The 25,009-nt window shown below is 34.9% G+C and overlaps 1 protein-coding gene across 5 annotated transcripts in view; it reads left to right on the top strand.

The window, feature by feature from the left end:
- The window catches only part of Sdk1 (sidekick cell adhesion molecule 1), an 883,473-nt gene that overhangs the window by 359,076 nt on the left and 499,388 nt on the right, over positions 1-25,009 (top strand). For 4 of the 5 annotated variants that reach the window (XM_078023675.1, XM_078023673.1, XM_078023678.1 and 1 more), the window contains exons 3-4: positions 13,836-13,942; positions 16,327-16,474. In XM_078023675.1, the coding sequence (XP_077879801.1) occupies positions 13,836-13,942; positions 16,327-16,474 (255 nt within the window). Of the gene's footprint in view, positions 1-13,835; positions 13,943-15,754; positions 15,791-16,326; positions 16,475-25,009 lie in introns of those variants that run through there. The other variant, XM_078023677.1, reaches the window with a different exon arrangement.

Here is a 25,009-nt window from a genome sequence, read left to right as displayed (position 1 = left end):
TGAATTGTTGAATACCATATTCAAGGTGGAAACTCTCTAGTATTATTAAAATATTCCATATTTTATAACCATCTCCATTGATCTGTTGACATGTGACTACTTTCAGAATTTCCAATCTTCCTCCTCTTAAGCCTCTGTCCCATTAGCTAAGTATTTTCTGTTGCCCAGGTGTTTCTTTATATCAATTTTTAAGCCATTCCTTTTTCAAACATTCCTGTCAAAAGATAAGGACCCAAGTGTATTGCTGTACTCTCCCTTCTTGAGAGTATATTCCTTCACTGTGTTCCTTTTGGCCACCTGTAAGACTGTGGTAGTGGCATCTCTGTTTTCAGCACTGAGGTGACAAACTGTAACTGCTCCATCAACTGATGAGGCCTGAGTGTAGTTGAGAAAGTATCCTTACTCTTAAGATTACTTGGCTCTGATAATGATTTACTTCTAACCTTTACCTTAAGTTGTATGTTTTCCTAATATCCCTGATAGCACTCTTGGTTTATACTAAGCTCACTAGGGGTGCTTTTCAGTGTATATAGTTCCCTGCTGCATAAGACATGATCCTCATGTTCTAGAACCTTAAGGATCTGTGCACAACTCTCCTGTGAGGTTACTAGAAACTCCCCACAGTATCTTTGTTTATAACAAATATCTCTGGTAATGTCTGATAGGATGTGATATGTGTCTTAACTGGAAGGGTTACTTTAGAAATGCTGTTTAATCCTGATGCTTAGTCATCTCTCATTCTGGACTCCACTAAACCTAGCAGCCTGGGATAAGATGGACTAACAGGGATTAGATTTACCTAAATCAGTGATAAAGCTCAATCATAGATATGCAAGAATGGTTTGTAAGACACTGAATATCATTCAGTGAAAGATGTTGGTCCCTGAGAGGTGAAATACAAACAAGATGAGCTCTGTAATTGCCCTCATCTTGCTGCTTTGAAAGAATTTCCAGGCCATGACTTGATAAAGGGAACACAGGTGGAGGACTTACAGAGTTGAAGACATCTGAGAATTTGGAGACATTTATCAAGTTAAAATTTCCAGCATGGCGTACAAGAAAGGAAGAGCTACCTGGAAAAGACTCTGGAAGCCTGCAGATAGTCCCCTGGAGTATTCAACAGAGCCTTCCTCATCACTTCTGTTGAGTCAACTATACGAGCCCAAGGAAAGAGTTGCCTCAGAAGAGTAGCTCCCATGCTTGTCCAGGAATGGATAGAGGGCCTGTCCTCACCAGCTAAAGTGAAAAGCTGCCAAACTCTCAGGACTATGAATAGAGTAGACAGATTGTCTTGAGTCTATGGAGGGTAAATATTAGTCCTAAAGAAATTACTGCTCTAGTCTTACCTAGCAAGTCTTAGAAAACAAGACCAAAGTATCACATTGCTTTCAAGTATCTTTAGAGTATCAGAGAACAAAACTCAGGAACGTTTATAGGAAATGCAAAAATATCTAATACTCAACAAGGTAAAATTCACAGGTCTATAGTCTAATCAAAGATTATAAGACTTGTAAAGAATCAGGAAAGCATGACTCATAAAGAAGAGGAAAATTAATAGATTGAAACCAGGCTGGACTGACCTAAATATTAGAATTGGAGAAAGGCAATGATATCATATGACTGTATTTTATATTGTTAGATTTGGATCTGGAATATCCCCCCAAAGGCTCATTATTAAATGCTTGGTTCCCACTGCAGCAATATTCAGAGGTAGAACTTGTGACAAATGATCGGATCATAAGGGCTTTGACTTCATCAGTGGATTATGCCATTGATAAATTCATAATCTGAGTGGACTACTGGGAGATGGTGGAAACTATAGAACCTAGTTGGAGAGGTATGCCCTTGAGTACTCTTGTCTTGTCCCTAGACTTTTCATATCTCTCTCTCTCTCTCTCTCTCTCTCTCTCTCTCTCTCTCTCTCTCTCATTGCTGGCTGTCATACATTGGGCATCTTTCCTCTGCCATACCCTTCCATCATCATGTTCTGACTTACTTAAGACCCAGAGCAACGGAGCTAGTTGACCATGGACTGAAACCTCTGAAACCATGAGCCAAAATAAATCACCACTCATTTTAAGTTTTTTTATTGTCAGGTGTTTTGCAACTGTGATACAACTAACACACATACATTCTAAGTAGAGACATGAAAGATATCTAAAAGACATAAACCAGACTTCTAAAGATGAAAACTATAATGTCTGAGATGAAGCAAAACTTGGACAGGACTATCAGAGATTAGGCATTGCAGAAGAAAATATTAATACACTTAAGGATTTAGTAATAGAACTGTCCAAAATAAAAGGCATAAGAAAAAAACTCCCACAATGAAAGAACATTAGTGAGTTATTAGAAAACTTCAGATAGTATTGTATGTGTAATTGGAATTCCTAAAGGAAAGATGGGGAAGAAAAATACTTAAAGAAACTAATACTAAAAGTTTTCCAAATTTGTTGAAAACTACTAAGTCACAACAACCACAAACTGGAGTTACTAGCCAGTACAATAACGTAAGAAAAAGAAATAAGTCATCCATATTTGAAAGAAATAAGGCTGTCTTTATTTTAAAGTGTGATGATCATATATGTAGAAAATGTGATACATATAAAAAGATGCTGATGAGTTTAGCAATGTTATCGGATGCAAGATCAATATATAAATATCAATTATATTTGTATACACTTAGCAAAAATTGAAAATTTTAATTTTATTATTGTTATGGCTGGCCCTCTGTATCCCTAGGGTGTCCAGTTTGAAAAAAAATTTTTAAGAAAGTGTCAATACTGAACATGTACAGACATTTTTCTCTATCATTATAATATAACAACTATTTACATAACATTTACTTTGTTTAGGCATTATAAGTAATTTAGAGATGATTTAAAGTACATGGAAGGATATGCAAATGCTTTGCTGTTTATGTAAGAGACTTGAGTTCCTGTATTTTGTATTGAGTGTGGTGATCTCAGGGTCATTTCCTCCAGAGATACTAAATGTCAACTATAAATAATTACATATACATGTATAAATACACACATGCACGCGCACACACACACACACACACACACACACACACACCCCTCTATAAGTAACAAAACATCTGAAACACTTAAGGATAAATCTATTAAGTGTTCTGCAGGATTTTTACACTGAAAACTTCAAACATTACTGAGAGAAATAAGACAGTCTGTGGAAAAATAAACTGTGTTCTAATTTTTTTCTCAGATTGGTCGATGTCTGCCTCCTATAGTAGTATGGCCTCATATTCGTATCTCTTCCACAAAATTGTGTGTTATTTTTTTTTATTTCTGGCTCTAGTGTGACTGTCTTTTCAACTCTGTGTAGTTATGCTAGATATGATTGTTTCTGGGTATCAGTGATGCAGAATTAGCATTAAGCTTTTCAAGGTATTTTTGATTTTGAATTGGAGATGATTTGGATTTAAATACTTAATTCCTCTTGGTTCTTTTATCTGGGGATTATTGTGGTATCTAAGTGAAGAACTTTGTCCAGAATGATCAGTCTAATCTGTAACATGATTTATTGTTGACAAATACTTCCAAATGATTCAAGTAAAGGCTTTTAAAATTATGTTTTGAATTCACTTATTCTTATGTTGTAGTACTTACTAATTTACTGTCTTTTTCCATTATGTCTTGATATGGATATTTTTAACTATGTAGAAACTAACATCGCCTTCAACCTCAATCCTGGATATAATTGTTCCAATTTTTATGTCCACAAAGAATCTGGCATTATAAAGAAGTAATTGGAGATAGAATAAAAGATTTTTAACCATAAAAAAATCAATATCTTCTTTCCCAAAGGTTTTCTGACATACCATTTCTTACTGACTTGAGAAAGTATTTAATCCTAATAATGCTAGATTTCACAGAGTGGTTCCAGTCATATGTCCATGTTTCATTTAATGCATATTTTACCTTTCCTGCCCTGCCTTCATTAAAGAAAGGCAGAAATGAATGAAGAATTAATGGTTCCTGCAATATTATTTATGTTAATAAAAATCACATAACAGAGATCCAGATAAAGAGTCTTAGGGAACATTTCACATTTCAATATTAACTCTATTGTTTATTCTTTTGTAGTTTAAAAATTTGTTATGGGTGCATTATAATTATACATAATATTGGGATTTGTGCTATATATTCATACATGAACACAAGGTAACAATATAATTTGGTAATTTTGTTCCCAGTACCACCGCTTTCCCTCCTCTCTGCCCTTTCCCTGGACCCTTTCCTCTATTCTATTGATCTGCTTTAGATTTTCATGAGATTGTCACTGTATGTAAACATCTCCCCACTTCTCTCCAGCTCCAAGACAGAGAGAAACATGCAGCTCTTCCTTTCCAAGTTTAGCTTATTTTACTTAATATGTTCTCAAGTTCCATCTGTTTTCCTTTAAATAACATAATTTTGTTTTTCTTTATGGCTAAATAAAACTCCATTGTGTATATAGTCCATATTTTCTTTGCCCTTTCTTCTCTTGAGGGACACCTAGGCTGGTTTTATGACTTGGCTACTGTAACTTATGCTGCTATGAACATAGGTATGCATGTATCACATATGTATGCATGTATGATGACTTTAATTCTTTAGAATAAATATTGAGGAGTGGTATGGTGGGTCGCATGGTGGTTCCATTCCTAGTCTTTTGAGGAAATTACATACTGATTTCCATAGTGGTTATGCCCACCAACAGTGTAGAAGTATTTCTTTGCCCCCACATTATACTCCAGTATTTGTTATTATTTGTACTCTTGATGGCTGCTGTTCTAACTGGAATGAAATGAAATCTCAGTGTAGTTTGATGTGCATTTTTCTAATTGCTAAATATATTAAACATTTTCTCATTTACTTGTTGTCCATTTGTATTTCTTATTTTGACAGTTCTTTTGCCCATTTATTGATTGGGCTATTTGTATCTACATATTTTGTCCATTAATTTGAGATGAGCTCTGTCTCTACCAAGACTTGTAGAATGGAGACCTCTCCAAATATAGGGAAGTGGTTCAGATCCTAGGTAGACCAAGCTTGCCACATGTCCACTCCAGTGGTAGCCAGGCCATTATTTGTTCTTGGACTAAAATGATCCTGAGACTGCTTCCTAGAGAAATTCTTGGGTCCTTCTAGTGGCCCATTCAGAGTGGTAGATATCTCCTTCTTTTTTTTTAATTTCTTACATACATGACAATAATGGAATGCATTACAATCATAATTATCCATTCACAGCACAATTTTTTGTAACTCTGTATATAAAGTATGTTCATGCCAAATTATGCCATTATACATGAGTACTATTATTATTATTATTTGCATTAGCTCACTTGGTAGAGTGCTTGCCTTCCATGCCTAAGGCCCTGGGTTCAATCCCCAGCACCACACACACAAAAAAATAAAATAAAAATAAATAAATAAATCCTTGGTTATATTAGAGTTACCTATTCAGTTTTTTTTTTTATTGTTGGTCATTCAAAACATTACACAGTTCTTAATACATCATCTTTCACAGTTTGATTCAAGTGGGTTATGAACTCCCAACTTTACCCCATATACAGATTGCTGTATCACATCAGTTACCCTTCCATTGATTGACATATTGCTTTTCTAGTGTCTGATGTATTATGCTGTCTGTCCTATTCTCTACTATCCCCCCTCCCCTCCCCTCCCCTCCCCTTTTCTCTCTCTACCCCTTCTACTGTAAATCATTTCTTCCATTTGTATTATCTTGTCTTACCCCTCCTTTCCTCTTATATATCATTCTCACTCCCTTTCCCTCCCACCTCTCATCCCTGTTTAATGTAAATCTTCTTCTCAAGCTCTTCGTCCCTACCCTGTCCTTGTTTACTCCCCTTATATCAAAGGGGTCATTTGGTATTTGTTTTTTAATGATTGACTAGCTTCACTTAGCATAATCTGCTCTAATGCCATCCATTTCCCTCCAAATTCTATGATTTTGTCGTTTCTTAATGCAGAGTAATACTCCATTGTGTATAAATGCCACATTTTTTTTATCCATTCATCTATTGAAGGGCATCTAGGTTGGTTCCACAATCTTGCTATCGTGAATTGTGCTGCTATGAACATCGATGCAGCAGTGTCCCTGTAGCATGCTCTTTTTAAGTCTTTAGGGAATAGACCGAGAAGGGGAATAGCTGGGTCAAATGGTGGTTCCATTCCCAGCTTTCCAAGAAATCTCCATACTGCTTTCCAAATTGGCTGCACCAATTTGCAGTCCCACCAGCAATGAACAAGAGTGCCCTTTTCCCCGCATCCTCTCCAGCACTTATTGTTGCTTGACTTCCTAATGGCTGCCAATCTTACTGGAGTGAGATGGTATCTTAGGGTAGTTTTGATTTGCATTTCTCTGACTGCTAGCGATGGTGAGCATTTCTTCATGTACTTATTGATTGATTGTATGTCCTCCTCTGAGAAGTGTCTATTCAGGTCCTTGGCCCATTTATTGATTGGGTTATTTGTTATCTTATTGTCTAATTTTTTAAGTTCTTTGTATATTCTGGTTATTAGGGCTCTATCTGAAGTGTGTGGATTAAAGACAGAACCCTAAAGAAAGACATAGAAGAAGACCTTAGAAGATGGAGAAATATACCCTGCTCATGGATAGGCAGAACTAACATCATCAAAATGGCGATATTACCAAAAGTTCTCTATAAGTTCAATGCAATACCAATCAAAATCCCAACAGCATTTCTTGTAGAAATAGATAAAAGAATCATGAAATTCATATGGAATAATAAAAGACCCAGAATAGCAAAAACAATGCTAAGCAGGAAGTGTGAATCAGGTGGTATAGCGATACCAGACTTCAAACTATACTACAGAGCAATAGTAACAAAAACAGCATGGTACTGGTACCAAAACAGGCGGGTGGACCAATGGTACAGAATAGAGGACACAGTAACCAATCCACAAAACTACAACTACCTTATATTTGATAAAGGGGCTAAAAGCATGCAATGGAGGAAGGATAGCATCTTCAACAAATGGTGCTGGGAAAACTGGAAATCCATTTGCATCAAAATGAATCTGAATCCCTATCTCTCGCCATGCACAAAAGTTAACTCAAAATGGATCAAGGAGCTTGATATTAAATCAGAGACACGGCATCTGATAGAAGAAAAAGTTGGCTACGATCTACATACTGTGGGATCGGGCCCCAAATTCCTCAATAGGACACCCATAGCGCAAGAGTTAACAACTAGAATCAACAAATGGGACTTACTCAAACTAAAAAGTTTTTTCTCAGCAAAAGAAACAATAAGAGAGATAAATAGGGAGCCTACATCCTATTCAGTTTTTTTAACGTATTATTTCTTGTAATGAACTAGCCCTGGAAAATACTCTTGTTAGTCTCATAGAATTCTGCCTTGATAAAGAGAAAACAAACATTCCCTGCTGTGTTTGTTGGAAACAGGAGCAGGCATTTCCTATATCTTAGAGGCATATGGTGCTAAGATTTTATCATACTTTCTTATAAAGAGCCAGGAAACTTTCTCTGCTTAAAAATGTGTGTTTATAAACAATAGACTTACAATGAATATTTCCATCTGTTAGGTGAACATAATTTGTATAGGAATTCTGGTAATAGGTGTAAGACTTTGCAACTTTTTTGGATTGTTTTCCCTGGTGAGACATTAGACTAAAGAGATGATACAAAACAGCATATGCCTAATATTCAATTTTGTATCTGCTTCTCCCTGGTGTTTGAAAGCAATGCTATTTGTGTGCATTAGTACATAGGATTATTATAGAAATTCATAAGAATTTAGATCTATTTAGGACACTGCAAAAAAGAAAAAAGTAGACTAAAAACAATTATATAATAAAATTGCCCTTCTACTTTTTCAAATCTGTACTACAATGACCTATACTTGTATTATTTTTTTTCTAAAAATTTGTGCTGATTTTGTTTTAACTGAATCTTAAAACTCTTCCTTATTAGAATCAGTATATAATAATCAAGCTGCTCAGCCTTCTAATTCTGATTTGTAATTTAAATAAATGGAATTGACTCTCTGTGTTCAGTTTGATATTATTCTGATTGTCTTCATTAATTAATTTTGTTTGAGATGAACTCTACTTCATAACAGAATAATTTTTAAAGAAAAGCTCAGCAATATTTTTTTATCATTAAAGATTTTACAAATCTTGCCATAGATCTCAAGAACAATTTCAGAGCGAAAACATATTTTGATTAATATTTGCTTAATGTCAAATTACCTGTATTTTCTAAATTTTAATCACCTAAAATTAGTCCTATCAGTTCTTTTCTCAGAATAATTGGACCCTCTTGAATAAAAAGAATAGTTGAATAGAAATGATTTTAAGGTATGCTTGGAACTGAACAAATAAAGCATACTACATGCTTTACTTTTTACCTCATTTTAAAAATGCTTCTCTGATGACAATTTGTAAGAGGACATATTTTTCATTTGTAGGTAACTATTACCAGAACATCATTTTAATAAAGGGGAGCATCACTGTGTTTTCTCCTCCTTTTAGGAATATAGTTATCATCTGATTTGATTTTAGCTCTTTCTCTTTCTCATTGTAAATACCTTTGTATATGTAAAGAGTATTCAAACCTCAAATCTTACTCTGTTTTATTTACATATTCAAAAATTATTTATTTTATAAATTTTAGAGTATACATTTTATTATAATATAGACTAACAAAAAGTTACATATTTAGAAAGAAATTAGAAATCAACACAGAAAAAGCTGCAGAAATTATATAAATACAGTTTTGAAAGACAAATATGTGATAGAAGAAATCAGGGGAGAAATTTAAGAAATTCTTAGAATCAAATAAGAATAGTGATAGAGGTTTATCGCTATGAGTGCCTATGTAAGAAAATCAGAAAGATTCCAAATAAACAATCTAAAGATGCACCTCAAGACCCTTGAAAAAAAAGAATAAACCAACTTCAAGACCAGTAGGAGGAAGAAAATAATTAAGATTAGAGCTGAAATCAATGAAATAAATACTAAAATAACAAAACAAAGAGTTGGTTCTTTGAAAAAATAGATTGACACATGAGAAAGAAGAAATCATCATAGACATTGCAGAAATCCAGAGGATCATTAGGGACTGTTTTTTAATTTACACTCTAAAAAATTGGAAAACCTAGAAGAAATGGGTACATTTCTAGATACATATTCGGTGCCAAAATTGAGTAAATAAGAGATATAAAACCTAAACAGACCAATAAGTAGCAATGAAATAAAAGCAGTAATAGAAAGCTTTACAATAAAGAAAAGCCCAGGACCAGGTGGTATTTTATTAGCTGTATTTTATCAGACCTTTAAAAGAGAACTAATGCCAATGTTTCTCAAATTATTCCATGAAATGGAAAGGTATGGAACACTTCTAAACTCATTCTATGTAGCCAGTATCACCATGATATACCAGATAAGGACACATCAAGAAAAGTCCAGACAAATATCTCTAATGAAATTAAATGAAAAAATCCTTAAAAAAACATTAGCAAACCACATTTAACATATTAAGATTGTACATCATGGCCAAGTTGGTTTTATTCCAGGGAAGCAAATATGGTTTAACATATGCAAATCAATAATGTAATTCACCACATAAATAGAATTGATGACAAAAATCACATAGTCATTTCTCCTTATAAAAGGAGAAAGCCTTTGATAAAATTCATTATATATTTATGATAAAAATACTGAAGAAACTAGAAATAGAAGGAACTTAACTCAGCATATATGTAGTCTCATAAAGGCTATCTATGAAAAACCCAAGGCCATCATCATAGTGAATGTGGAAGAACTGAAAGCATTTCCTTTAAAATAATTTTTAAAAAGACAAGAATGTGCATTGTACACCCTTCCTGTTGTACTGGGAACTCTAGCTAGAGCAATTAGGCAAGAGAAGGAAATAAAAGGGATTTAAACAGGAAAGAAAGAAGCCAAATTATCACTGTTTGCTCGTGATATGACCTTGTGTTTAGAAATCCATAAAACTCCACCAGAGGACTAGTAGAGCTAATAAACAAATTTAATGAAAACCAGGTTAAAAAATCAACATACAAAAAATCAATAGCTTTCCTTTATACCAGTAATGAATCTGCTAAGAAAGAAATCAGGAAAACGGTTCCATTCACAATAGCCTCAAAAAAATTAAAAACGAAAATAAACCCAAAAACCACCACCTAGGAATAAATATAACTAAGGAGAAAAATGACTTCTAAAATGAAAACTCTAGGATGCTGAAGAAAGAAATCAAAAAGACCTTAGAAGATGGAAATAATGCCCATGTTCCTGGATAGGCAAAATTAATGTTGTAAAATGGTCATATTAACAAAAGCAGTATACAGATTAAATACAGTCCCCATCAAAGTACCCATGACATTCTTCAAATAACTAGAAAAAACAGTCCTAAAATTCATTTGGTGGGGAAAAAGACTCAAAATAGCCACAATATTTCTAAGACAAAAAAATGCAATGCTGGAGGCATCATAATACCTGACTTCAAATTATACTACAGAGCTACAGTAACAAAACCTGCAGACACATAGACCAATGGACCAAAACAGAAGATACAGAAATAAACCCAAACTGAAACAGTCATCTGATCCTTAACAAAGGTGCCCAAAGCACACACTGGAGAAAAGACATCCATTTAATCAAATGGTGCTGGAAAACTGGGTTATCCCCATGGAGAAGAATGAGAGTAGATCCTTCTTCACCCTGCACAAAAGTCAACTCAAATTGGCTCAAAGACCTAGGAATTAGAAACTCTACACCTCCTGGAATAAAATGTAAGGTCAATAATTGAACATGTATCAAGAGCTTTGTAATGTTGTGAACAACCAATAAAAAAAATAAAAAATTAAAAAAAAAATAAACCAATAAAAAAAATAATTGAACATGTAGACACAGGCAATGACTTTCTCAATAGCACCCCTAAAGCTCAAGAAATAATACCTAGAATTAATAAATGGGATAGTACCAAATTTAAAAGCTTCTGCACAGCAAAAGAAACAATTAAGAACGTGAGGAGCGAACCTACAGAATTGAAAAAAAATCTTTGCTAACTACTCTTCTGACAGAGGATTAGTATCCAGAATATGTGAAGATCACACATACACACACAAAAAAAACCCCCAAAATCTGACGAATAGTCAAATGAATTAAATAGAAATTTTTCAAAAGAATACAAATGGTCAACAAATACATGAAAAAAGTTCCTAATATTTTTAGCAATTAGGGAAATGCAAATCAAAACTACAATGAGATTTCATCTCACATCAATCAGAATGGCAGCCATCAAGAATATAAACAGTAAATGCGGGAGAAGATGTAGAGAAAAATGAACATTTTATGCTGTTGGTGGGATTGTATATTAGTGCAACCATTATGGAAATCAGTGTGGAGTTTCCTCAGTAGACTAGTAATTGAACTACCATAAAACATAGATACACCACTCTGTGGTTTTTATCCTAAAAGTATTAAAGTCAACATACCATAGTGATGCATGCATACCCATGTTTATAGTAGCACAATTCACAATAGTCAAATTATGGAACCAGCATAGATGCCCATAAATGAATGGGTAAACAAAACGTGGTGTATATTTATATAAACAATAGAGTTTTATTCAGCCCATAATCAAGAGTGAATTTATGTCATTTGCAGGAAAATGGATGGAACTTGAGAGAATTATGTTAAATGAGATAAAACATATTCAGAAAGTCAAAGGTGGTATGTTTTCTCTTGCTTGTGGAAGCTAGGGAGGATAAAGGAAAAGAAAGATATAGGGTGGATCTCATGAAAATGGAAGGGAGACCAGTAGAGGAAAGGAACCAGGAAGAGGGAAAGGAGAAATACTGGGGAATAATATTGGCCAAATTATATTGATATATCATTTATATTGTGTGCATGTAAGAGTATGTAACGACAAATCTCACCAATTGTTGAAGTTCTTCAACAATTAAAGAAAATGTAAGACAACATTTTTTTTTTATGGTGCCCTTCTTTGCACATGAAGGAATGTGTTCTGTAAAACAATTAGGTGTTTTTTTCTTGGGAGATAGTTAACCTATCTAGTTACAGAACTTGGTGAGTTTGGAGGTAAGTATATACTCATGAAGCCAAGGTCACAATCCACAATGCAAGCTCTCTATCATCCCCCAAATGCCACTTTTTTTTTCATTATTACTTTTGTTTTTTAATATGCAATGTTGTATTGTTAACTATAAGCATTGTAAGCTCATTTGATCTCTATGACTCTTTCCTCTTATGTAACAAAATCTTTGCTTCCTTTGCTACCTTCTTATTTACCCTCCTACTAGCTTCTGACAACCCCCATTCTGCTCTCTGCTTCTATTGGCTTAATATTTTAGGTTCATCTTACAAATATCATTATGTAGTGTGTGTCCTTGTGTTTCTCACTTATTTCCCTTAACATAATGTCCTTTGGGTTTATCCATGCTGTTGTGGAAATGGCATGATTTTCTTCTTTTTTAGACTGAATAATACTGCTGAATGTGCATATACCACATTTTCTTTGTTAATCTGTTGACAGATACTTACGTTATTTCCAGATCTTGACTATTGTGGAACTGTAAATGACATAGGATTGCAGATACTTTTTTAAGATACTAATTCCAATACCTTCATATATGTACCCAAAAGTGGCATTGTGGGCTCAATGGTATTTCTATTTTTAATTTTTTAATGTTTATTTTTTAGTTGTAGTTGAGCATAATACATTTGTTTGTTTGTTTTTATGTGGTGCTGAGGATCAAACCCAGGGCCTCGCTTGTGCTAAATGAGAGCTCTGCTGCTTAGCCACAACCCCAACCCTCTACTTTTAATTTTTTAGGAATTCTTCATTCTTGTTTTCTTCAGTGATTAAACCAGTACACATTCCCACCAGTGGTGTAAAGGATACCCTGTTCTGTACAGCCTTACATCGTTTATGATGATGATGATGATGATGATGATGATGATGATGATGATGATGATATGTGTGTGTGTTTGTTATCAGGTATCAAACTCAGGGATTCTTGAATGCCACATTATCACTTTATCACTGAACTACATACCCACCCCTTTTTATTTTGTTTGGAGACAGGGTCTTACTAAGTTACCAAGTTTGGCCTTGAACTTTCAATCTTCTTTTCCCAGCCTCCTGAATAACTGGGGTTACAGTCATGTACCACCATATCCAACACATTTGTTGTTTTTCCTTGTTTTTAAAATAGCATTCTAATAGGTGTGAGGTACCGTTTCATTTTATTTCTTTATGACTAATGATGTTGAGCGCCTTTTTATATAAATGTCGGCCATTTGAACATTATCTTTGGAGAAATACCTGTTCAGTTCCTTTGCCCATGTTTTAATTGAGTTCTCTCTTTCACTGCAGTTCCTTATAAAGTTTGAATATTAGCTGGTTTGCTCAAACCTTATTCTTTTTCTTATTGGAGTATTATACATAGTAGATGGGTTCATTTTGATAAAATCATACGTGGATGAAATTAATTTCAGTATCCCTTCCCTCCCTTTTACTTCCCTCTTCCCTCCCCTAATTCTCATTCCTCTACTCTACTGATCTTTCACATGTTTATTTTTTGAATGGTTCTTTGTACTTACAAATAAAGGTGAAATTATCTCACAAATAACTCATAGTTGCTGTTAGTACCTTGGTCAGGGAAGGGTTGCTTAGATCTTATGTTACCAAAAATAAATGTTAGCTGAGCACCTGCTAGATGTGATGCCAATGCTGTCCAGATATGACCACTAACATTTTTTTTTTTAATTTGCCAGGTATGTTATTCCATCTTTGCAGAAGCTTGATGCTGGATTTTACCGCTGTGTGGTGCGAAACCGGATGGGTGCGCTCTTACAAAGAAAATCAGAAGTTCAAGTTGCATGTATGTATTCAGTAGAGGGACCTGTGATGTTAACAAGACAAAGCAGCTGTGGAGAGCAAATCAAAATCATGTTTAGCCTTTGTAGGGACTAAGTTTATTGTTGGTTCAAGTCAAATGGAATGATTGTTGAAATTGGTGAGAGAGGAGTGAATGCTAGTGTGGCTGGCCAGGTAAGGGGCTAATGAGGCAGATGTCATGTTTTCCAATGGAAAAGGTTAAGGACCTCCATAAGGCATTGGGGAGGGTGCAATAGGGACCTCCAAAAGGCACTGGGGAGGGTGCAAAAAGGAATAAAATGACTTTTGTTTGATGAATCAGTTAGATGCTTTTATCTTGTATTATACAGAATTCAAAATGTTTTTAAAATAAAAAAGTTAAACCCATATACATCAAGTTTCATCAATTCATAATAAGTTTTTTCCAATAAGGATTTGTTTGAAATCTTTTTACTGTACTATGGAAAGTATCTGTGTCTCAGGTGTGAACAATTTTATAGCAATTTATTCTTCATTGAGCAGATTTATTTTGGAGAATGAAATTTTAAAAGTAACTAAAGGAGCAATCAGAATACAGGGAGCTTGAATTTTAATGTAGTCTTTAGGAGAAAGAGGGCAGTGAACTTGTCCTATCCATTTACACTTTTTTTTTTTGCGCTAATCCAAATTCTATAAAAAGCAGAATTGATCTAAAATAGTGTCTACTTAATATTTTGCATGGGCTACCAACATGTCTCTGTGTTTAAAAGTAGAGGGAAAATGTTCTGAAATTTTAAATTACATTTTAATTTGTAGATTTTAAGGAACACTGCAGAGCTCCTAACTTGGACTATGCTATTTTCTGAGAAGACAAGATTTCCTCATTGGTCATTTTGACCCAGTTAAGGCCTGAAACTTTGTATTAATATATAAAATAAAATAATATCTAGGACTCGGGATGTGGCTCACTGGTAGAGTGCTTGCCTAGCGTGTGAGAGGCCTGGGGTTCAGTCACCAGGTCTGCAAAATGAAAATAATCAAAATATAACAAAACTAATAGGATCTGGTTGTTTTCCTCTTCTACCTAAGTTCTAGTGACTGTATATAGTACTGATACTGTACATGTGCAGTTCTGTTTTTAAATCACTAGGCAGGCATAAGTTTTTCCTGACATGTGATGATGAAGTCATTCAGCTAAATCTGTCTACAGAATAATTCATAATTTTTATTCAATAGGATATTTGAAAATATAATAAATAGAGTACAGATCAATACCCAAACCATATTTGAGTAAGTTAAGAGCCTGGAATTTATTATAATATATTAAATTCTATTTTATACAATTGAGTTTGGACTTCTCCTTGGTTAATTATTTATGTCCTTATTTCTTCCCTTCATCTCTAGCTCTTGGATGTTCTCTTAACTTCCTTTTCTCCTTCCCTTTGATAACAAATTTCTCTTTACTTTAAAGTAACCATGGATATTTTCTTAATCTGATTCATTGGTTTGTTTTATCTTTCCCCAAATATTATATAATGTTACATCAAAATAATTTTTTTAAAAAAGGTAAAAATCTTACTGCAAAAAATATAATAATAATTGAATGAAAAAGCCATAGATAATACAGCTTTCTTAGGGAAAATTCCAAGTTAATATACATTTTAAAATGTAGTGTTTTGCCATATCTATGTTTGTACAGATTAATCTGTATCTAATCATAATATGGGTATTTTTCAAAAATTTCAAGGTACCATTTTAAAAATTAGCCATTTATATCTACATTTGAATTGCTGTGTTTTCCCCCCGTTGACCTCATTTTTATGTTTTTAACCATTAGAACAAGAGTGACCTAAATTGAGTCAACAGTGAATAGGTAAGAAAACTCCTTATAAACTCCACACTAGTTAGAAAATATTGCTCCCAAAATACCTGCTAGGGAGGCAGTCACCCCAGAAATGAATAGGAGGAGAAACCAAGTGGAGCAAGAACTGGTGCTGGGGAGAACAGGCCTGAAAGATTTGGTAGCTGGGAGAGGTCCAGAAGCATTTTTTCACAGTTCCAACAGCTTTCTGACAACAGCTTCCTGTACCTCTAGGATAGTTTGCAGCATTTTATTTTAGTGTTGCAAGCAGTTGCGATCATCCTCTTTGTTGTTACAATAAAATAAAGGAGGTGTGACTGCAGAGTAATAAGCTTCTTGGCTACTTTGGAAGTGCCGGGCTTTGCCTCTTGCTTCTTTCCAGCCAGATCTGTGCTTGACAGTGCTGCACTTCAGCCTCGCAGATCTTATTGTTAAGCCTAGCATCATTGCCAACTTTACTGTAAAATATAGTTATTTCCATCTCCAACCTCTACTCCCCCCACAAATTGTTTTCTAGACTTAAATTAAAATCTAATTTCTCTCTGCAGATATGGGAAATTTCATGAATTCAGACCAGAGGAAGACTGTTTCACAAGGACATGCAGCAGTTCTAAACTTACTGCCCATCACCAGCTGCCCCAGACCTCAAGTGACCTGGTTTAGAGAAGGGCACAAGATTATTCCAAGCAACAGAATGTAAGTTTCTTTAAACATTAAAGCTTCAGATACAATTGATTATGCTCACTGGCACCATTTACATATTAAGTGAACCAATTAAGGTTACCAGTGACTTGAAAAGAATAGCCTTGTCTAGGAGTCCTAACTCAGTCCTTAATAAATAGCTATTTTGAGACTGGTTTGGTCATTTTTAAACAGCTTAAGCAGTGCCCATGTAATATTATTCTTCAGTATGTTGCACACCCGGAACCTAAAGAACTCCTGCCCACTCTTTGTAGCCCATTCTTTCTGTTCTTGGATGGAGTTTAAGGTGTCATGGTCATTCTTGAATTGTATCTAGCTTCTAGTTCTGGTTTAACCAGCCTGGTATTCACTTGTACAGCTGTGGGATTTCCCTCCTCATTTTATTGAGCCATGTTTGATACTACTTTCTCCGACGATAAAACAGTAATTACTGCTTATTTCTCTTTATCCTTTTATCCTACCATGACAGTTTTATTTCCTTTCGTCTAATTAGTGGCTCGCCCATCTATTGCAGAATAGTCATTTTGTGATTAGTTAAGCATTATTTCAAGGTGTTCTTGCCTATCCCACATTCAAGATATTTATCTAATGCCAGACAGGTTTTTTTCATTTGGAGCTTTAAGTGATTAAAACAAACATTTGGTATATATTTCATAACTAGACATTTTGCAATCTAAAGACAATATTCCAAATATAAAGGTTTCAAGGATGATAATTTCCAAGAGGATCATGAAATGCTGTAAGCTTAGAGTAAAAGTCAAATATTTGTACTGCCAAGTGGTTGCATTTACATAAAAATTCATGATGGGAAGAAGCTTTTGTGTGTTTTGTTTTTCAAAAAGAACATTTCTAAGACAATTTATTGAAAAGATTTCAATTGAAATTATGAAAGTAACTGTGGCATAAACCTTCTTTCTCCCCTATCGGAGCACCCATGGAATCTCTTCTTTAAGCCCAATTTTGTCATTTGTCCACCTAGGTATTGGAACACTTTTTGAATCTAGAATATCCATAAGCTTATTTAGCAAATGTTTCTATTTTGGTTATTGAAACAGAAAAAAAAACATGAAATATGTGTAAAGGCCATATTTTTAAATTCTAAAACTATGAATGATCTTAGAAAATGGAATAACTGCTATCTCTTTTGTTTTTGTTTTGAGAAAAGTGACTTAGATATCCACCTTTATATTGATTCCAATCATTGCAGATGCCTTTCGAGTTTGGGTGAAACAAAAAAAATGAAGGATCAATATCTCATTGCCTTAGGAAACTGTTAGACTGAGCAAATGGCAGCTCAGAGTTTTATATAAATGTTCTGGAAGCTTCCAGTGTTGAACACAGTATGACAGGTGAAAGAAGAATAATTGCTAGGGGAAAATTGGTACCAGGGATGGGGAGGTAGATTGAATCAAGCTTCTTCTTAATTATTATCAATTCCAGTAAAATATATGGTGAAAGGGTTATTTTAACTTGATAGCAAATAAGCATGTATTAATTTATTAACTTGTGGGTTAGCTTTATTTATAAAATAATGTTTATTCAAGAAGTATGAAAGGGTACACAATAAAATAACACTTAATTTCATGAGCTTTTTTAAGTTTGCAGATTTGTGCTAAAGAGTGTTTAATTCCTAATGAGCTAATAAAGTAAAAATACTGTTAGGGCTTTAGTTTAGTGTCCCATCAAACAAATGGTCTGCTTACAATTGTGATTCTACTGATAAACATCCAATCTCAGTGAAACAATGTGCTAGTATACCTCTTTTAAAAGAGATGAAACGAGACTGATTATGGATATTTACACTTCTGCAAGGCCTTTTAGCTTCATATTTTCTACCTCATAATCACTCCACATTTATTAAGTACCTGCTATTCAAGATATCATAAATCAGTAAATGCATGGCTTTCTTCACAAATTTATATATCATTTATATATGCTTTCCACTTCTAAAAATTCCACTTTTGACTAAAGATGGAAAGACATTCCTGCATTGCTCCTGCCCAGATGGTTGGCAGGCAAAAGTCAGATGGCATCAGATGTACATCATCAGAGGTGCTTTTCCAACCTGGAACATTTGGCTGGAAGCCTCATACACATTGAAACATTGCATCTTCTTTAAACCTCTTCAGTCAGTTTCCTGACCCAACAGGACTGAGGGAACTTTGTCTAGGCAGAGGAACCTCTTTACCCCTCCCACTATTTGTTAACATTATCTCATGTTGAGCTTTTAGGCTTAGAAGTAAATTATTATTATTATTTTTCATTTTGAAGAGAAACAGTTAAGTCTTGTTTCCCAAGTTGAAAAATTAGTTAAATAGTCTATTAATAATCTTGGTGGCTATTATTTGTTGAGGACCTCTTGAAACATATCTTCTCTAATCCTCACAATTGGCTTCTGAGGCAAGTATAATTAGTTCTACTTACAACCTTCAGAACTGCAAATTAGAGCTGCAGACTTACCTAAGGGCACAGCTGATGAGCTAAAATTCCAACTCAGGTCTATATGTCATTCTCTCTTCTGTATCAGGCTAATTCTTTTCACTTTACTTGCTGTACTTTCTTTATACTCTTGGTCATTTTTTCCATATATTGTTTGTCTTTTTCCTCATTCATGTAGAATTAATTTGAAACTTTCAATTTGAAACAAAGTTTCACTTTTGACTCACATGGAAAGGCATTTCTCTTTTGCTCCTGCCCAGATGGTTGGCAGGCAAAAATCAGATGGCATCAGATGTATTCTGCACCACCAGAGGTGCCTTGAAAATTGCCAATGTCTTGGCTGGGCACAAGATCACGAGCCACCACACACCTTGTAGATTCAAACAGCAATTCTTTATTCCTGAACTCACACCGGACCTGTACAAACACGTTCTGGGGAAATCCCAGTTCTGCCGCACATTCACGTCCCAAATACTTTCTCAATTCCACGAGAACTCCACTGGAACTCAGGCAGCAGGAACGCCCTATACCCAGCAGCAATAATCTTAAACCCTGGAACTTCCCTAAACCCAGATTGTCTTAAACTGGGAACGCCTTAAACCCAAATTATCTTAAACCAGGATACTTCCTAAAACCTGCAGGATACACCTTAAACCTGGATCCACCCTGGTCCTTGAGCAGGGTCACCTTTCTCAAAGACACATGCAAAGTCACAGCAAATTTCCAAGGCAAGTCCATTTAACATGGGGTACAGTGGCAAGGAAATTTCCATGTGTCATTCCTACTTGGCAATGGCCCTCAGCAGAAAATCTAGAATATTTAGCCCAAGGTGCATTGTACACATGGGAACATTGATCTTCTTATATAAGTTATATTTAGATTAACCTAGATTTGTGTAGAGGTATCAGTTATTGCTGTATTTCAAAACTAGAATCTAATAAGATTTCATTCTGGATTGGATGTGGGATGTGGTGGAGGGAAGCTTAAGACTTCTGGCCTGATCAACTGATAGGGTAGAATTAACTTTTCCTGAAATAGGAAGACATTTTGGGGAGAAGCAAGTTTTGTATATATGTGGGTGGGATTTGATGGTGGTGTCTGCAGTTTCTTTTGGACATGTGAAGTTTGAGGTGTATATTTGCATAGCCAAAAGGAACCAATGATTAGATAGTTGTATGTATCAGACCCAAGGTTAGCAAAGATATCTAGGTTAAATTTGGCATGTTAATGATATTTAAAGCTTTTTACAAACCTATGAAACATATGAGCAGCAGGTCCAAGGGCTCCCATTGCATCAGTCTTGTCTGAAAGTCACAGAGGTTGACTTTGGTTGTCTTTTGTAAACAAAAAGACTTTTTAAAAAATTTTTTTGGAGTATAGGGAATTATAGAACTGAATAATAGGAGAGAGCTCAGCAGTTACCAGGGTTGCTCTGTGGTCCAGGGAGCTAATCAATAATGTAATAGTTTCCCAAAGACATCAAGGGCCTAATTCTGGGAACATGTGAACATGATAGGTTACATGGCAGAGGGGAATTATAATTGAAAAAGAACTGATACAGATGGGAAGAAGGGACAAAAGGAAAAAGGCAATCTTCCAACTAGTGCAGTCAAGATTTAGTATGTCGGGGCTAGGGATGTGGCTCAAGCGGTAGCGTGCTCGCCTGACATGCACGGGCGCTGGGTTCAATCCTCAGCACCACATAAAAATAAAATAAAGATGTTGTGTCCACCGAAAACTAAAAAATAACTATTAAAAAAAAGATTTAGTATGTCTACCCTATGACAGGTGCATGCTCATATGCTGGCACCTCTCTGTCTCAGTATCTTGCCCATAGGCTTTAACCCTGAGAGTCACATTCCAATGTATGTTACCTATATATTCCAGGACAGAAGTTTCATTCTCCCAAGCTTCCTCTGCTACCTCTGGGAGGAGAAAGGCTAAGCATTTCTTTTGTAGTGTGGATAGGAGAGGTAGTAACTAGATCCTCATGCCCACCTTGTAGCAGTTCTCTTTTGAATACTTGGGCTCTTACAACATCATTGTCCTAATAGTATGGTTTCCATCAAAACTTTGAGACAAGAAATTTTTTGTTTCGTTTTGTTTTGTTTTTTAACATCCTGGATATTCTGTATTGCAATAACTATTTGAATATGTAGATTCTGTCTATTCAAATAATTTTTGTTTTTTTTGTCCCACCCACTTCCCATGGTACAGGGGATTGAACCCAGGGCATTCTACATCTATATCCTTGGTCCTTTTTATTTTTTATTTGAAAAAGAGTCCTGCTAAGTTGCTGAAGCTGGCCTCAATCTTGTGGTACTCCTGCCTCAGCCTCCTGAGTCATGGGGATTATAAGTGTGTGACACTGCACCTAGCCCAGATATTTTTCTGATCAGACCCAGTCCCTGACCCTGGGTGTTGACCCTCTGAAACATCTTTGTTTCTTAAACTATATTTTGCATGGTGGTATGGTAGCATACCACTAGGGTAGTAGAATGAATAAAGGATGTGAAAAAAAGTCAGATAGTGTCTGTAAACAGAAGGAGGAAAAAGATAAGAATAACAAACAAGAATAAAACAAGAATAAAGGCTATTGGATCATAAAAATATCCTGGAAAAGCAAATGATATTTTGGAAGAATTGAGAATAAGTTAAATTCAGAATTTTGAATAGGTAATTATGGGTTTTATTTATATGATATGATGAAAAATGCATGTTTATTTATGATTTATTGAAACCAAACAGCTAATTTTCTATCTTTGCATATCAAAGATGAGAATAGCTTTTTAAAAATAAGTATAGTCTTATTTTAAAATAAAATTATTCTGTGTGTTCTTTGGTTTATATTTTCTGTTTCCTTCTATTTCTCAAACTACAAAATGTGAATCTTGATGCCATGTAATGCTTCTCTTACCTCTGGGAGGGGATTTATGTTGGCAGTTATCCGATTAGGACACCAAAACTAGGTCTGAGCAATGCCATTCTTTTGCTTAATTGCAGATTTTTGTGTTTAAATTGCATCCTGTAGTCTACCTGACAGGAATCTGAAAGCATAAGTGTTTTTGCATGTGTTTTACTGGAATTGTGAAGTTTATGGTTAAATATTTCAAACCTCCAGTCAGTACTGCGATAGACGGCTTGCCAGTAATGATCTGGACTGTGAAGCATGGGCAGTAAACAGAATCCCAGGTGACTGGGAAACATTCTGAGTCATAATTGTCCATGCTTAAATACTTGAACATCCATTAACTTATTACCATTTCATTTCAATTGCCCCAAGAAAAATTTGTTTAAATTAACACTTGTATTGGAAGTCACAACTTATTGCTTGAATAAAGTAGATCTGGTTGTAATAATATTTTTATAGTTAACTGAGCTTTCAAAATAATGTGCTTTTAAAATTTTTATATTATATTTTATGGGTATTTTGTAAATGTTATAGAGTATATCTGTATGTGCAAACTGAGCCATGTTGAGTTTAACTAAAAAAGGCTTGGAGATACGGCTTCCAGACCTGCTTTTGCTACAACTCTCACCTTGGGCAAATTACTTTTTCTCCTTTGTTTCCATTTTCTCATGTCAAAAATGAAGATGGTGAATTGACTACTTCTAAGATTCTTTCCAGTGTTAACATGGAACAATGCTTTTATGGATGTTGGGTGCTTCTGGCCAGTTCGGTCTCTCCCTCTCTCTTCCTTCCTCTATGCATTCTATAAATAGTTACTGAGCACTTACTTAGTGCCAGGTGCTGTTCTGGTTGCTAAGTAGAGAAAGGAAAGTGAAGTCTCAAAAGAACTGTCAGTGATGAAGGAATGGGTTAGTAAGCAGGGTCTTCTCAGTTGAGGATGAAGGTTCAGAGGACATGAGCAGGACAGGATAGCAAAGAGCACTGAGCTGGGGTGGGGCTCCTTTAAACTGAGCATGAATGACAGCCTCTTTATGGAAGTGACATTTTAAAAAGCCATTTTATCAATTTATAATTTATATACAACAAACTGTACAAATTTCAAGCACACAGGCTGATGGATTTTAACAACTGTGTGCACAGAAGTACTCACCATCCTAGTGGAGAGAGTTCCCTCCACCCTTTCCTCCAGTCTTGCCCTGGCAATATTCTAATTTCTTTTACCATATATTAGCAGTTGTTACCTATCCTAAAATTTCATAGAAATGAAATCATTGAATATGAAATCTTTTGTATCTTACTTTATTTATTCAACATAATTTCTGTGATATTCTCAATATGATATTTAATAATAACAATAATTAGCAATTTTTGAGTGCCAGACACTTGTTAAGTGTTTTATATATAATGATTTATTTAATCCTCACAGCAGCCCAGTGGGTCAGTACTGTTATTATCCTCACTTTACTGGTGAGAAGAGAGGCCAACAACCAGGCAGTGTTAGTGCCCTTGGATTCCTGAGAACACACTTGGCCCTCTATGCTGTGCTGGCTCTTAGGGTGATGTACAAGGGTGGGAAGCAGTTAGCAATGCACAGACCCAGCAGAGGTGTGTTCTTGGCAGAGGACAAAGACAGACAGGTACAGGAAAGAGCTGCATGTATTTGCACAACTTAAGAGTCTATGATATGGTCAGATAAGTGTGGTGAGAAAGGTACAGACAAGTAGTCAAAAAGAGACCCAGAGACCCTGTAGGCCCCAGAATCTGGAAAGGAATATAAGTTTTATTCTGTATTTGTAATGTTTTGAACAATCAATTAAAAATTTTTTAAAAACCTGGGAATTCTTTGAAAGATGGTTTCCTTTTATTTTGTTCTTGAAAATAAGTTTTAATTGTGGCAAAAATCTATATAACATGAAATTTGCCATTTTAACATGTAGTCCAGAGGCATTAAATACATTCATGTTGTTGTGCAACCATTACTAATATCCACCCCCATAACTTGGAAAACTGGAGCTCTATACTCATTACACGCTAACTCTTCACTCTTTCTTCCCTGCAGCCCTTGGAAATCACCAATCTATTTTCTGACTATGAGTTTAACTACTCTATGGACCTCATAGGTGTAGACTCTACAGTATTTTTCAGTTTTGCCTTGTTTAATTTTTTTTTCAGTTTTTAATTAAATAGTGTTTTGAGATAATTGTAGATTCTCATGCACCTACAAGAAATAATTCAGAGTGCTGCTATGTACTCTTTCACCAATTTCAGTAAATCTTGAAAAACGAGCATAGTATCACAATCCAGGATACTGACAATAATACAAATAAGATACAGAATATTTCTGTGTATACAGTGATCTGCCACATTGCTCTTTTGTGGCTACAATTAGTTTTCTCCTTTCTCAACCCCTCTCTAAACTCTGGCAATTACTAATCTGCTTATTCTTTCTATAATTTTGTCATTTCAAGAATTTGTGTAAGTGGAATCATGCAATATGTAGTCTTTTGTAGTTGACTTTTTTATTCAGTATAATTCTCTGATTTGTCAATGATCTTGTCAACATTCTTTCACGGAGTGTTGGTTTCTTGTTATTGTTGTGTAGTACACCTTGGTGTGGATGTGCTTCAGTTTGTGTTATCATTGCCCTGTTGAAACACATCTGGTTTGTATCTAGTTTGGGCCACTATGAATAAAGCTGCTATAAAAGATTCTTGTGTGAACATAAGACTTTCTTTCTCTGAGATAAATACTCGGGAATGCAATGACTGAGCTATATATTTAGGAATTTTTGTTGCTGTTGTTTAGAAAAATTTCCAGAGTGGCTATACCATTTTATATTTGAACCAGCAATATATGAATGATCGAGTTTCTCTGCTTCCTCTGTAGCATTTGGTGTTGTCTCTATATTTTACTTCAGTCATCCTGATAGGTATATAATGGTATCTCATTGAGTTTTTAATTTTCATTTCCCTTAATGGCCAGTGATGTTGAACATCTTTTCATGTGCTGTTTTAAAAAAAGACCAAATAGGAAAACTCAAATGTCACAACTGGAAAAATGTATTCATTTTTTTTTAAAGTAAAAGAGCAGGCAATATGCAGCTAAAATGAGAACTGTTATTCTGGTAAATCTGAGGAAAATACTCAGAATAAAGCACAGAGATTGAAATATGGAAACTA

The sequence above is a fragment of the Ictidomys tridecemlineatus genome, chromosome 10, assembly GCF_052094955.1.
Source record: "Ictidomys tridecemlineatus isolate mIctTri1 chromosome 10, mIctTri1.hap1, whole genome shotgun sequence".
NCBI lineage: Eukaryota > Metazoa > Chordata > Mammalia > Rodentia > Sciuridae > Ictidomys > Ictidomys tridecemlineatus.
This window is presented reverse-complemented; position numbering and strand designations above follow the sequence as displayed.